Here is a 15,396-nt window from a genome sequence, read left to right on the forward strand (position 1 = left end):
CTTTAAAATTTTCCTGTCTGCCTGGTAATCTCCTTCCATGACACAGTTTGAAGTAGAATGCTTCGGTTTCACGAATGCAATCCATGTAACCTTCCCAACATATGTAAGTGAACTAGACTTTCCGCATTGGGCATGTCGGCTTGGAGAACATTGCTGATGTTGGTTCACTCATTATTCCAGTTAATTTGGATGATTTTGCTTGGCAAATGGGATCTCTTTCACTGCCCTGAGATACCTGCTTTGGATAGCGTGGATGTCAGAAGTGAAAGAAAGACAGGAATTACAGCTACCTGGTAGACCACAGGTTTTGTGCCAGGTCCGAAGCCTTGATCTTAAGATCTCCTTGGCACATTGTGTTTATCAATGTCTGCCTTGGATAACAGTTGGATCACAAAAGTTGGGAATAGGCTCACGTTTTCCAAGAAGTCGCCATGATTCTGCAAGCACACAAACAATCTGGTCCAGAGAACCTATTGATCTTTTGCCAATTGGTTAACCTTAGTGATTCTATAGAGTCGTTAACAGTATTTAATTTACCCCTTGTACTTCTTAATATTGATTAAGATTTGTGTGCAAAACGTGTTTATTTGTGGACTGTCAAGTCATGGCTTGCTCTTTTTATGTATGGGGGCACAGTTTATCCATTTAAATCAAATTTTAACAAAATGACAACATTTCTGGATTATATTTGTTCAGTTGCCCTGCATCAATATTTTGCAAATGACGGCAAAGGAAATCCATTGCATTGAATATATGTGCAATTCCTTAACCCTTGGCTTGTGCAGATCGAGATCTCCATTTATGAAGATAGAAGTTTCAGCAGTGGAAGATGAACTGTGGATTGAGCGAGGTATGAATTTACAGTGCTGCTTCCAGCACATCGTGAGCAGAAATGCAAACTGAAATGCTCTCACTGAGTGCGCTGTAGAACGGTCAGCTTTCGTTATCATCACCATTATGTCTTGAGATGCCGTGCACTGTAGACGTGATTCTGAAAGGGGTCTTGAGGCAGTATCTCAATTGAATGAGTGGGATTTCATCCAAGAATGGTTTAACATTATTTTAGCTAGTACCTAGAGTAAATTCTCTTCCTGAGTGCCTCCGGGCAGTAGACTGAATAACTTGCTGGCATTGTACAGATACAGTTCCTTACATAGGAATACAACAGGGAGATGATTTACAACCTGCAATGCCCAAATGAGCAAAACTCAGCTTTCCTGAAAATGCTTTTGTCTCATTCTTGGGTAATAGCTTTATACTAGTGTGAAATTTGTTTACAATTGGAAGCAAGCTTTTTTTTGAAAAACTTGTCTTTGCACTGGTGTTTACTTTGACTTGTTTACCTTGGTAGAAAATGTACACGAGCAGGGATCTAGATGACACGTATCCTGATCTTTAAACGTAAAGCAACTAGCTGGAACTGTTTGGTAGTTCAGGCAGCATGTGGGGAGAGAAATGGGTGATATTTTGGATTGATCGGAACCAGGGAATGTTAGAGACGATTTATGTTGAGGTGAGGAGGATGAGCAGAGACTGAAGAGTGACTGAGACGAGATGATAGTGCTGATTAAAGGTCCTGCATGCTCTAAATCACATGATGTACACAAAGGGTGGTGGGTGTAAGCCAGAGGAGGTAGTTGAGGCAGGGACTATCCCAACATTTAAGAAACAATTAGACAGGTACATGGATAGAACAGGTTTGACGGGATAGGGACCAAATGTGGGCAGGTGGGACTAGTGCAGCTGGCACTTGTTGGCCAGTGTGGGCATGTTGGGCCGAAGGGCCGGTTTCCACGCTGTTAGACACCAGAGGAGATGTTAGTTGCCGATGAATGAGAACAAGGGAGAGGGAAGAAGGGGGGAAAAACAACACATTTGGAACTGGACTAGCTATCGATGATCTGAAATTCAGAAATATAGGAAATAATCTGCAGGTCAGATAGCGATTGCGGACAGAAGAAAACAGTTCATATTTAAAAGAAAAAGACAGTGCGGGTCAGGCAGCATTCTGGAAAAAATGGATAGGTGATATTTTGTGTCGGGGCCTTTTCTAGAGATGCTGTCTGACACCCTGAATTACTCCAGCACCTTTTTTTTGTAACCCAGCATCTGTGCTTCCTTGCGACTGGGTTAAAATTTAGATTGACCTTCCATGAGACTTGGCTATTTCCCCACACTTTTGCTCTCTCATCTCCTCTCCTTCCATCCAAAGCAATGATTGGGTTCTTATTTCTACTGTACACATTTACTATACGATCCTCCATAACTTCAATTCCTTTCAACGTGATGCCACCACAAGGTTCCCTTCCTGCCCCTTGTTTCAGCATTCTGAAAGAGCTGCTCCCCCCCCCCCAGCTGCCATGCACATTCTTCCACCGCTACCACCCGCTTCTCCTGGGACTTTCTTGCTGAAGTGCAGTACTTGTCCTTTTACCACTTCCCTTCCCACCCCAGAGACCAAAACACTCCTTCCAAATAAAACACCAATTCCTTATTGTTACCTCCAGTTTAGTGTACTAAAGCCACAGATTGTTTTACAGAGCAGTTACATTTGATTTTTTTTTAAATAATAATTTTGAGATCACATAATATATCTCTAGTGTTAGAAAATAACTGCAGATGCTAGTACAAATCGAAGGTATTTATTCACAAAATGCTGGAGTAACTCAGCAGGTCAGGCAGCATCTCAGGAGAGAAGGAATGGGTGACGTTTCGGGTCGAGACCCTTCTTCAGACTATGCAGCATGGAAACGTACCCATCGTTCCACTTTGTCCATGCCGACCAAGTTGGCATTCTGGGCCAGTCCCATTTGTCTGCATCCACGTTGTGCTTCTATTTCTGATCTCTGGTGTATATTAACACAAGGGATGCCAATGCTAGACTCCATCTCTAACTTGGGCAGTTGTTCTGAGTTTAAAAAGCTCTCCCTGTGTTCACTTGCTAGCCACCGCCACCGTCATTTCTCAGTAACGTCCCTTAATTGTGAACGCTTCCATTGTGATAATGGACGCCAGTTCACCATTACTCTGACTGACACACTAGTTGGTTGTCAGCAGTTTACTGCAACTATCATTTGCCAGGTGAGGTAACAGCACAGTGCTTTTCATCAGTCAATTGATAATTAAACATTTGAGATTGTTGCACAATGCTAGTTTAATACGATATGATGTGATATGATATGATATGATATGCACGGTAGCGCAGCGGTAGAGTTGCTGCTTTACAGCAAAATGCAGCGCCGGAGACTCAGGTTCGATCCTGACTACGGGTGCTGCACTGTAAGGAGTTTGTACGTTCTCCCCGTGACCTGCGTGGGTTTTCTCCGAGATCTTCGGTTTCCTCCCACACTCCAAAGACGTACAGGTATGTAGGTTAATTGGCTGGGTAAATGTAAAAATTGTCCCTAGTGGGTGTAGGATAGTGTTAATGTGCGGGGTTCGCTGGGCGGCACGGACTTGGTGGGCCGAAAAGGCCTGTTTCCGGCTGTATATATATGATATGATATGATATGATTCGGATCCAATCAATAGGTTTTGGAAATTTATTTTTTTAAGTGTTTAGTAATAAGAAGAAATTCGTTTGCCCCATTAAAGTAAACACAACTCTCATCACCTTACTGCCCTTGGAGACCCCGGCAATTAAAAATGCAAACTTAATTATTGCTCCATTATTAACAATAATGCAAGAGCCATTATTAAGATTATTCAATGGTACTTCATTTGTCACGTATACAGTGAAATTCATTTTTGTGTACAGGTATCACTGTACATAAGCACTTAGATACATCTTAAATAAGCATTCAAGTGTATAGCAGTAGTACACAGACAGTATATAGAGTCGTCAGATTTGGCACCAATTTCAAGTCCCAGTTGTTACGTGCTCCACCGCGCCATGCCGCTGCAGGTCCACATGCTCATCCTTTTGGATCGGCCACCGATCCAGCCAAGCCCCAGGTTGTTGCCAGGCCTCTGGCAGCCCACAACACTGTCTGGTGCACGGCACTGCCTCATACAGTTGGTCTGCTTACCGGCCCTCTGTTCAGATTGCCTCTTCTTGCACACAGTTGGTCCACAGTAATAAATAGCCTGAGAAATACTCATGATGCTGGCTCAAAGGGGAAGTCCACTCAATTGACCCAAGAAGTAGACACTTTTCAAGCAATGTTCTCACATTCCTGCTGCTGCTCTGAACTTCTGGCAACAGGGAATCTAAGGTTAATCGTGTAGGAAGTAACTGAAGACACTGGTTTACACTGAAGATAGACACAAAATGCCGGAGCAACTCAGCGGGACAGGCAGCATCTCAGGGGAGATGGAATAGGTGAAGTTTTGGGTCGAAACCCTTCTTCAGTCTGAAAAAGGGTCTTCACCTATTCCTTCTCTCCAGAGATGCTGCCTGACCCACTGATTTACTCCAGCATGTCAGATTATTTTCTCTTTATCGTCTGAGATGCTGTTCAAAATCTTTGACCAAAAATGAAGTTCTCTCCATAAGTTGAAAATCTCTTTTGAATGTGATCAAACAACTTTCTGTCACGCCCCAAGTCCCTCACAACAGCAAAGCAGCTTTAATTGTGCAGTTAACACATGAACCATTACCACAACAGCGGTTTTTAACAATGTGAGTTGCACATCACGAAGTGTTAATAAGCGAAGTAGAACGTATAACATCATTATTGTAAACCAACAGCAGAGTTCGTGCCGTCTTTCACATCACACTACAGAGGTGAAAAATCATTTTTTAGGCAGAGAGAGAGTTCCATCTCATTGCATTTCTCTCCAATTTTGCCTCTTGATCTCTCCCTCTCTCCCCTTCCCCCTCTCCTTCTCGAGTGTGAGCTATAGTTTGGAGATGATGCTAAATGTTTGTGTGTTTCTGGTAGAGTGGACATGAGCGCAAGGAGTTAGTATGGTGGGGGGGGGGGGGGGGGGACTTTTTGAAGTTGTTTTTGTCAAGGTATATCAAGTTGTTTTTTTCGCTTTCAACACATGGACAGGAAATACAATTTACAAGTAATTACCACACCTGCAGGACATTAATCTCTTTACAAGCTGCCTTTGGATTTGGTTTCAGTTACAGCTGGTTGTCCAACATTTCGTATAATGTGCTACATTGACTCACTCCACCATCGCTATTTCTGTCTCATGTTTCCATGATTGTTTACGTGTCTATTTTGAATTTTAAAACAAATTTGGAACATTCATTCAAATGTCAAGATTGATTTTTAAATGCATTCGCATCATTTTAACTTTTCATCAACCAGCGTGATTTGTATCCTTGTGACTTGTGTCAGCAGTTCTGCTCCATTGTACCTTCAGGTTCGCCCCCATAACATGATTTTGTTTTCAAAATCTTTCTGAAACTAAAATATCTATTCAGAAGGACTCCATTGTGTTTCCAGCTGGTACTTAACTTAAGTACAATGTTTTCATTGGCTTACATACTATTTATAGTAGGGTAACCGGCTAATCAGCTCAAATCAGAAGGTCCATGGCAGTATGTCTGCTCTAATGAGCCTATTCCTTCTGGAACTCCATTTCATACATGATTTTGCCTGCAAAAAAGCTTTAAGGCACCAATTGGTGCTTATCATTTGTCTTGATTTTAACTCTTCTCTTTCCTGACTATTGCCCTATGTGCATCCTGTGAAAATTCAAGTAATGGAAGTTGTTCCCAACTAGAGATCAGTTAATGTGAGGAACTTTGGAAGAGCTCCTTGAGAATCTTTTGATTTTGGTTGAATGTTAGGGTGATGTTTTAAAAAGTGTATTTAATAAAGTTAGATACTTGGCACTTACCCTTCTACCGAGTCGGTTTAATGTGTTATGGAACAGAGTTGGCACAGCCTTGTATTTCTTGTTTAATACTGACGATATTAAGCAGTGGGTAGACACGAAATGCTGGAGTAACTCAGCGGGTCAGGCAACATCTCAGGAGAGAAGGAATGGGTGACGTTTCAGTCTGAAGAGGAGTCTCGGCCCGAAACGTCACCCATTCCTTCTCTCCCGAGATGCTGCCTGACCCGCTGAGTTACTCCAGCATTTCATGTCTACCTTCAATTTGAACCTGCATCTGCAGTTATTTTCCTACACCATCTTTAGCAGTGCATTTACTGAAATGTATGTCCCTTTCTCAAATGAATATCAAGGATGCTTTTGCTTAGACGTGCATTGAGTGGGCACAACCTTTTTAATTTCATTTGTTTTCTCTTCCAGTGGGACCAAGGCAGCGAAGGATATGGACCAGTTCTCCTGGATACCAATACTGCACCGAGCATTTACCCTACCTCGTGTCTGGGCTACCATTCCACAAACTCTTGAGGACCCTGGTTCCACCCGAAAGTTGGATGCTTTGTGACGTGCTTTAATTTTGATTATATACCACAATAGAGGAGGGGGGGGGGATGCAAATAACCATGTTGATTAAACTCTTTTCTTCACTGATTTTTCTTTTAGTAAAGATATAAAATTCCAGTTATACTGAAGGGGAACAATTGAGGTGTTTGTATAATGGTGATGCTGTCCGGTTGTGTACCTTCCTAGTTGTCTGATACCTTTGAATGTTGTGTAACACTAATCGAAGATGTTATTTGCTGGTGTACTTGGGCATGTGACGTCATTAACCCTAAGAGTACTCTTGGCTTCTGACAACCTACCTCCATTCATCTTAACAGGTAGGTTGCTGCCAGGCACTGGACTTAACTGTCCAGAGAGGAAGTCCCAGGTTATAAGATAGCTAATCGCAATGGGTGTACTGCCATAATGATGCAGTGACACTATACGGTGAGGTTAAAATTGACTTGGATTCTTGCTCAATGCCCAGCAAAATGTCCTGTTCATTCGGTGTGCAGAGGCCTGGGATGGATTGGCCATCATAATCTCCTGCCACCAATTACCGCTGAGTTCCTGCCAGTGATCAAGCAGATTAAATCCTTCAAGGAAGATTAGGGGAGGGAGGGGAAAAATGAATGCTGTGTACAAGATGAAGGCTGACGACCCGAATATGGTGGACTGCTTCTAATGGGACGGTGACAGGAAAACCAGGCAGTTTGTCAGAAAGGTTTAAATAAGAAATGATGTGGTTAGGTGTGTTTTGTGGAAACAGCGGAAGTGTAGAAAGGACATCTCTGCCACGAATTCTAAGGTGGCCGTGCCCTGAGAATGTGTTGGTGTTAAGTCCAGCAGTGGCTCTCGTTAGTAATGCAGGTGACTTGGACTTGTTTAACTTTGGGGACATTTTCACTGTTGGCATGTCTTTCCCACTTACTGCAGATACAACTGCAAGAGGCCATTGTATTACCACGTTGGGTAGCTGATTAGGGATACAGTGAAAGAAAAGGATGGTTTTACAGAGAAATAAATGTTTTGAAGTTTTTTTGCACATGTAATTAAAAGTTTAATGTTTCTGTAGAAAGCAGAATCTTTTATAATTGTATTTATTCACCTAAAACATTGGGCTGTACATTTTTGTTTCATTGAGACCGAGTTCCATCGAGTGATGCTAAACTGGTCTCTTTGTGCTCCTTTTTCCGTTTGCTTTCTCTTCTCGCTCATTCATCCTGCAACTGCTCCCCCCATATCTCAGTCCCCCCCAAAGTAAAACAATTACTATCTGCAGGCTGAAAGTCAGAGATTTCAGTCTACTAGCCCTTAAAAATTGGGTTTGTGGCACCCATTGTAATCTTGTAATAAAAAGTTAATTTGTACAACTACGTCAATGCATTATAAAAGTCTTGAAAGGAGCATTGAGTACTCTTGGTGGTTAATAACTTATCAGTGCTCTGTCTCCACTTAGCATTTGGCCACTCGGGCTTATTCCGCAAGGAAGTCTTGTAGAGCTAGTAAAGTCGGCATGAAGTAAATTTTGCTTTGTCGTGTTCCTATTGTAACTTATAGAAGTAATATAGAAGTGTAATTTGTGACACGAATCTACAGAGTTTCTAAATACTTTTGATATTTGTAAACTTTTTTTAGTCTTACAGTTTTCAAAGGGGAAAATGTCTACCGTATCAAACACTGTTTAACTGTGTGTTCTCTGTCGCTCGGACCGTTCCTGCTTATTTTTTGAAAAGTCTGAAGAAGAAGGGAAGCCTGACCTTGATCCCGGGAAAATAATTTGAACAGAGTCCAAGACAATTGGGTGCCAATCATGTCTGACACTAAATCTGACCTGGTCTGACCTCTGGAACGCGAAAGGGAAGGCATTTTGAGCTGTGCAGTGAAGTAGAACGAGCAGAACATTGACCTTTTCAGCTTCTCAAACCTGGGTTTCAATCCAGCTCAGACTGTTGGACTGAGAACCCCCTTCACGATTGTGAAGGGGAGTCTGAGTAGGGTGGAGAGGGTGGGGGGGGGGGGGGAGGGGTTGATGGTGTCAAGTCAGTTCCCTGTGGACACATCTATAACACAAACTGCCTGTAACATGACTGGCACTAATAGGGCAATCTCCCTCTGAGAGGCCAAAGACAGGGTCAGCAGAAATCAACAGGAGATTTTTGCAGTTCAATTTAACTCTTGCCGTGCATAGTTTTTCCACATCCACTCTATTTTTTTTTTTTAAAGTAGTTGCAGGCATTTGCTCAAGGAAAAAGTCAAGACTTTAAATCTAACTTTTTCACAACGGTTTACCGTAATTTTTTTTTTTTAAATCTAGGTTTTGAATTTGGCTTTGTTTGGAGTGAAGTTTTAGTTGAATCCCAACATTTCCCCACTAAAATTGGCAGGATCTAAGGTGCCAGAAATGGTACCGACCTTTGGTTTGGCAGTTGAAATTTATTTAATGTGCCTGTTGCATAGGGAAAAGGGGTTCTCCAGGGTTTTGAGCTGTGTCGTACATTTGCCTGGCAGTGAATAACGATGGTGTGGGAAGTCGAGGTCTCTGGAGCGGCGGAGGGAGGTTCTTTTGGCGGTGTTTCAGACAGCTGTAGCCTCTCTCTCCCTCTCGCCAGAGCCTCGTGTGATCTGATATGTTCCCCGAAGTAATCTTTGCAACTTATCACCTGACAATGAGAGAAAAATGATCATGTAACATGTTGGTTTAGCCTTTTTTTCAGACAGTGCTGTTCAAGATAGCAGTTTTTAAAACTATGACGCATGTTCGGAAACCCATCTGCAAAGGCGAAGTATAGTTGCTAAATCTCTTAGTAGGGGGAAAAGGGCATCGTTGAGATGTGCAAGACCAAATAATGTGGATTTTTTTCTGTTGCACCTCTGACATGCTTGGGTTTTCCAAAACAAAAATATGCCGTGTGCCAGGAATGACTGAATGCTGTGGAGCCCACAGCAATAAATGATGTTCAGATTTCTGGTGGCGATTTTTTCCCCCCATGGCTAGTATCAAAAACAAAGACAGAGTTAGAAACACAGATATCCTGAGGGTTTGCAACTCTTTCTGCAGTGAAGTCGGGTGCAAGCAATGCAGTGACGTTAAGTGATGCAGGTAGTTCCACTCATAGGTGGTACTTTTGGGGAAGATTGGGGAGAACCGGGGTGAAGGTCCATCTTTACCAATTGGGTGGTAGGTTTCGATTTAAAAACTCCCCTGGCTCTTGCCGCGTTTCTTTCTAGTTACTGCAAACTTTTTAGACGTCCTGAACCTATCAGGTTTGCACCTTATTGATTTTTGGATGGATGAAAAACTTTTGGTTGTGCTTTAAAACTGGCTGTGATCTGTTTTTAGCTCTGCAGCCAAGTTGGATGCGTAAATTGTATATTTTTATATCCACGAGCTACCGTCAACGTTCCTAGATTTCTAAAGTTGTTGCGAAAACTGGTTTTGAAATAGGGGGATAACCTTTGTGAGTAAGATTTAAAGTGTTGATACAGTTGTACTAAGATGAGGCAAAGGATCCTTTTTTTTTTCTTTTTAAAAAAAAGGGTACTTTCATCAAAAAAATTGTGCAAACCTCTAACTATTTCTACAAATCAGTCCTTAATATTAGTCCAATTAAGAGTGTAGAATGATTTGTGAATGGAAACCACTGCTCAGGTCTTTGATAATTAATCTGACGGGTGGAATTAGTACAAAATCCTCTGTGACCTAGTATAATTCATGACCTTGTTTCTATGGTGTGCCTGTCTCTTAAGATGCTTCTGATTCTATTTTATTACTGTATACTTGTTGCACATGCTTTTTTTAAAAACAAACCTGTCCTTTGATACAAGTTCACGTGAATATTTTGGTTTCTGTTTTCTACCTTTGCTGATTTAAAAAAATAAAATGCTTCCACAGAATGTTGCTGGTTCCTGAAGGTGTATTGCATATGAACATGAATAGGAACGGCAGCAGGCCAATTGAGCCTGCTTTGTTCAATAGGCTGTGGCTTATCCTCTACCTCCAAACCCCTGACTCAGTTGAAGAAGGGTCTCGACCCAAAAAGCCACCTATTCCTTTTCTCCAGAGATGCTATCTGACCTGCTGAGTTACTGCAGCTTCTTGTGTAAGTCTTCACCATTTTCCTACCCTATCCAAGCAGCTTTGAATTCTTTGATTGCCCCCTCTGAAGGCAGTCCATTAAGATGGAGCCTGACCTGCTTCCACTGAACGATGTTGGTTCCAAGGTGGCCAACGTTGGAACTGCAGATACTTCCATAGATGGGGCAGGAGGCGCTTGATAGAGCAGGGGAGGGAGATGTGAGTAGATGGTGAACTAGCATATTCCTTCCATTATGTTTGAGTTGGAGATGCAAGAGACTGCAGATGCTGAAATCTTGAGCAAAAACCAAAGTGCTGGAGGAACTCGGGATGCCAGACAGCACCTGTGGAGGGAAAAGGACAGGTGACATAAAAGGACAAAGTGCAGGAGTAATTCAACGGGTCTGGCAGCATCCCTGGAGAACATGGATGGGTGATATTTCAGGTCAAGACACTTCAATCAGATTGGGGGTGGAGTAGAAAGCTTGAAATGGGGAGAGACATGACAAAGAGTGGCAGGTGATAGGTCGACAGGTGCTGTTCCTCCAATATGCATGTGGCCTTCCTCTTGCAATCAAGGCGGCCCAGACCAGTAGGGTCAGTGTGGGAATGGGAAGTAAAATGGTTAGCAACCAGGAGATCCGGTAGACCTTGGCATACCTAGTGCAAGTGTTCAGCAAAGCAGTCTGTGTTTGATCTTGCCGATGTACAGGAGCCCACATCAGGAACACAAATAAAGTGTAGTAGATGAGGTTGGAAGAGGTGCACGTGAACCTCTGACTCACCTGGAAGGACTGCTGGGGTCCCTGGATGGAGAGGAGGGAGGAGATCGAGGGACAGTAGTTGCGTCTCCTGCGGTTGCAGGGGAAAGTACCTGGGTTAGGGAGGGAAGGGATAAGTAAACTAAGGAGTTGCGGAGGGGACGATCTCTGACATACGGCTTCTCTGTGGTGCCGATGCTTTACTCTGGCCAAATAACATCAAGGTCTCTGAAACCCACAGTCGTGGATAACGTGTAAACTCAATGCAGACAATTCCTGAGGTCAGACACAAAATGCTGGAGTAACTCAGTGGGTCAGGCAGCATCTCGGGAGAGAAGGAATGGGTGACGTTTCGGGTCGAGCCCTTTCTTCAGACTGAGGTCAGGATTGAACTGGGATCTTGCTCTGTGTGGCAGTGTCTCTACTAAGCCAAAGCTGGATGAGTCTCTGTACTTTATCACTGACTTGAGGTGATGTAATTTTCAAATTAATTCTCATCATGCACTCATGACAGTTCATCGTAAGCTCTCAACCCATTTATTATAAATTTTTCTGTTGCAATCCATTTTCCTTCCTGTAATCCCCTCACCAACACTTGATATACTTCAGCAAGAGGTTGTTTTATTTAGCCCACAAATGAGTTATGAATCATGTGCAGTACCGAATCCTTTGTTAAATTTTCAGCGCTCCTTAAATCCAGGGCAGAATATGACGACGTTTCTGAAGCAAGTAAAAGTTGAAGCCAAGTTTTCAGAAGGTACATCATTCATCAGCGGAATTTACTGGAACAATTCATACTTTCAACTTGATCCATCAAAGTACTTGAATAAGTCAACCTGTGTGCGTAGGCATAATTGGGAGCAATGATGTATAAAATTACTTCACTTGTCTTTGCGTGTACAACACTCTGGACATCTGGCATGCTATTTCCCTTATTAACCAGTCATTAACTGAATTTTAGCTTGTCACTCTCTGTGTAGCTACATCTGGAATGACATTCTAATCCTGCAACTAAATTCACTCCACAAACTTGCACCAGTTTTTCAGGACTGTTTCACATTGAAGGAAAGCACATTGAAGGAAAGCACAATTTTGGTCCTGATTTGTTCTGGCCATTGCTCACCTTCAGTTCCCCCACCACCACCACCTCTATCAGTCTGAAGAAGGGTTCTGACCCGAAACATTACCTCTTCCATTTCTCCCGAGATGCTGCCTGACCCGTTGAGTTACTCCAGCATTTTGCATCTATCTTCGCACCCTATTGCAATCTGTCTGCTAGACTCATCAATTGATCTTGCTTCTATCCTCTCCTCCTGCAGCCTAGTAGGACAGGTTTTTGAATGGGTTTTATTTCCTGATGCATCTTAAATCTGTTTTCAAGCTTGGTGCTATCCTGCACGTGGCTTGGTGTATCACCTGGCCTTCTCAAGCTTTAGAAATGAAACTCTCACAGCCTGCACTGATTGTGGAATTCATGGCAACCAGTCCAGTCGCCTCGTCTCAAGTCAGACATGAGATGCAGAATGATGAGAAATGAGTTGAGACTCCAACCTGCCAACTGCAGAAACCAAGACCTTTGGAGGGATCACGTCCTTGAGTAGGGTCACAGCTTTTTCGCCACAGAAGGCTGTGGAGGCCAAGTCAATGGATATTTCTAAGGCAGTGGTAGATAGATTCTTGATTAGTACGGGTGTTGGGGGTTATGGGGAGATGGCAAAAGAATGGGGTTCGGGAGGGAGAGATAGATCAGCCATGAATGAATGGCAGAGCAGACTTGATGGGCCGAATGGCCTTATTCTGCTCCTATCACTTATGAACATCATGATGTGTGGGCTGGCATGTGTAAACAAGTGGTCGAATCTGGAGGAGATGATAACAATGTGGGAGGAAAACAAAAGGAGATAAACATAGTGTGTAAGAAGGAACTGCAGATACTGTTTTAACCTGAAGATAGACACAAAAAGCTGGAGTAACTCAGCAGGACAGGCTGCACTCAGGGGAGATGGTATGGGTGATGTTTCGGGTCAAGACCCATCTTCAGTCTGAGAGTTGGGGGAGAGGGATATTGGAAATATGGAAGGGTGCAAAGAGAATGTAAGGTGTGAAAACGACAGATCAAGACAGACAATGCTCACGGAAATGTAGAATTGTCCATTAACGTCACTCATTCCTTCTCTCCAGAGATGCTGCCTGTCCCGTTGAGTTACTCCAGCTTTTTGTGTCTGTCTTTGGAGATAAACGTAGGATGCTTGTTAATAGGCCTAATTTTGCTCCTATCACATGACCTCATGAGCTCTGAACTAAAGGTTGGGACCACCACAAAGATAAGAGCACAATTCAAGATGTTCTCATGATCATCGCGAGCGCTCCATATCTAATTGGTCGAAATCATTGGTGCCAGTGAGACACAGCCCCAGTCTTTCATCTCACGTCCAAGACATGAATTAGCCGCTGCTTGCAGTGACATATTCTGAATAATTGCCAGTGTTTTTATTTTCTCCCAAAGTTTCCTCCACTGATACAACACAGCTGACACGCAATCACCGCAGAAATGCGGAGAATTCTCCGAAGCCCCATTTTTTTAAAATGTTGAGGCTGCTCTGTTTAAAGGTTGAACATGGAGACAGATCTATCAATGTTCACAGTTTTCCAAGAGTAATGAAAACACAGTTCCACACGGATATACATAACATTGACATCTCAGGTGGCAGAGAGTCCTCCAGTCCGGTTTCTGGCCAGGTTAGAGGAAACAAATCCAGTTTTAATCATTGGATTCCCTTTCACCAAACTTTGTTCAGGTTGAAGTGATTTACTTTGGCTATGTACATCATCGTTCCTCGATGGTAAAAGCCCCAGAGCCGTCCTCCCTGTCTTTTATATATGCCAAACTAGATGATTTACAAGCCGGCTTTGCAAGTTTCTGCCTCTATGACTGATCAGTCGGTCATTGAACAATGGTCGGCACGGTGGTGCAGCGGTAGTGTTGTTGCCGTACAGCGCCAGAGACCCGGGTTCAATCCTGACTACGAGTTTGTGCGTTCTCTCTGTGACCGCGGGGGTTTTCTCCGGGTGCTCCGGTTTCCTCTCACATCCCAAAGACGTGGACGTTTGGCGGTTAATTGGCTTCTGTAAATTGTATCCAGGGTGTTGGATGGAACTGGTGTGAATGCTTGGCGGGCGCTGTCTCGGTGTGTCAAAGGGCCTGCTTCCACGCTGCGGAATTAAACTAAACTCTGAATACTTAATGTGTTACTTCATGGCTGGCTGCTTCCATCCAGTCTGTTGGAGATTCTATGGTGTCATAAGGAGAAGAAAAAGTGCCTCATCGGAAGCAAGGTCCCGACCAGAAATATCACCTGTCCAGGTACTCCAGAGATGCTGCCTGACCCACTGAGTTGCTCTAGCACTTTGTGTTCTTTTGTGTCTTTTTCATTGTTTCTCAAAGTGCCTCAGCAACTGATGTGTTGATTTTGTAATGAGTTCAGTATTATCCGCGGAGTTATCACAACAGGCCATGCTCATAAGTGTCGATGTTTTCATTGCATGTACTGCCAAAACATGACTTTAGATGTTTATTCAAGATGTCCTTGGAATCTACTCAAATGGGTCAATAGAAACAGCAGCAGTTTTGCATCCAACTGCAAACTTACAATGCAGGTTTTTGCTAGAATGCTAGTTTCGTCCCAGGTATTATCAGGCCATTGAGCGATCTTCTCATCAGCTAGCCCTCCCATCAACTTGGGCAGCACTGTGGTGCAGCGGTAGAGTTGCTGCCTGACAGCACCAGAACCCGAGTTCGATCCTGTCTGTGTGGAGTTTGTATGTTCTCCCTGTGACCACATGGGTTTTCTCCAGGAGCTCCAATTTCTTCCCACACACCAAAGATGTAGAGGTTTGCAGGTTAATTGGCTTCTGTAAATTGCAAGTTGTTCCCAGTGTGTAGGATAGCACTAGTGTACGGGGTTATTGATAGTCGGTTTGGACTGGGTGGGCCCAACCATGGCTGGTTCCACACTGTATCTCTAAAGTCTAAAGTCACTGCAATCAGCCCGACCCAAAACATCATCTGCATGCTGCCTGACCTGTAGAGTTACTGCAGTGTCCTTCTTTGTAAACCAGCGTCTGCAGTTCCTTGCATCTGAATGTTGTTGTTGTTTGTTCTACTGTCAGTGGAGCTGTCATTTCATATTGTGGTGACATTTTCGGCTGGACTTCAAGACA

At 43.3% G+C, this 15,396-nt stretch overlaps 1 protein-coding gene across 1 annotated transcript in view; it reads left to right on the forward strand.

Annotated features, from left to right (window-relative positions):
• golga7 (golgin A7) overlaps positions 1 to 10,219 on the forward strand; it is a 45,681-nt gene extending 35,462 nt beyond the window's left edge. The window contains exons 5-6 of the mRNA XM_078428919.1: positions 786 to 850; positions 6,217 to 10,219. Coding sequence (XP_078285045.1) covers positions 786 to 833 — 48 coding nt within the window. The 3' untranslated portion in view covers positions 834 to 850; positions 6,217 to 10,219. The remainder of the gene's footprint in view (positions 1 to 785; positions 851 to 6,216) is intronic.
• Positions 10,220 to 15,396: the final 5,177 nt, after the last annotated feature.

The sequence above is a fragment of the Rhinoraja longicauda genome, chromosome 36, assembly GCF_053455715.1.
Source record: "Rhinoraja longicauda isolate Sanriku21f chromosome 36, sRhiLon1.1, whole genome shotgun sequence".
NCBI classification, from domain to species: Eukaryota; Metazoa; Chordata; class Chondrichthyes; order Rajiformes; family Arhynchobatidae; genus Rhinoraja; species Rhinoraja longicauda.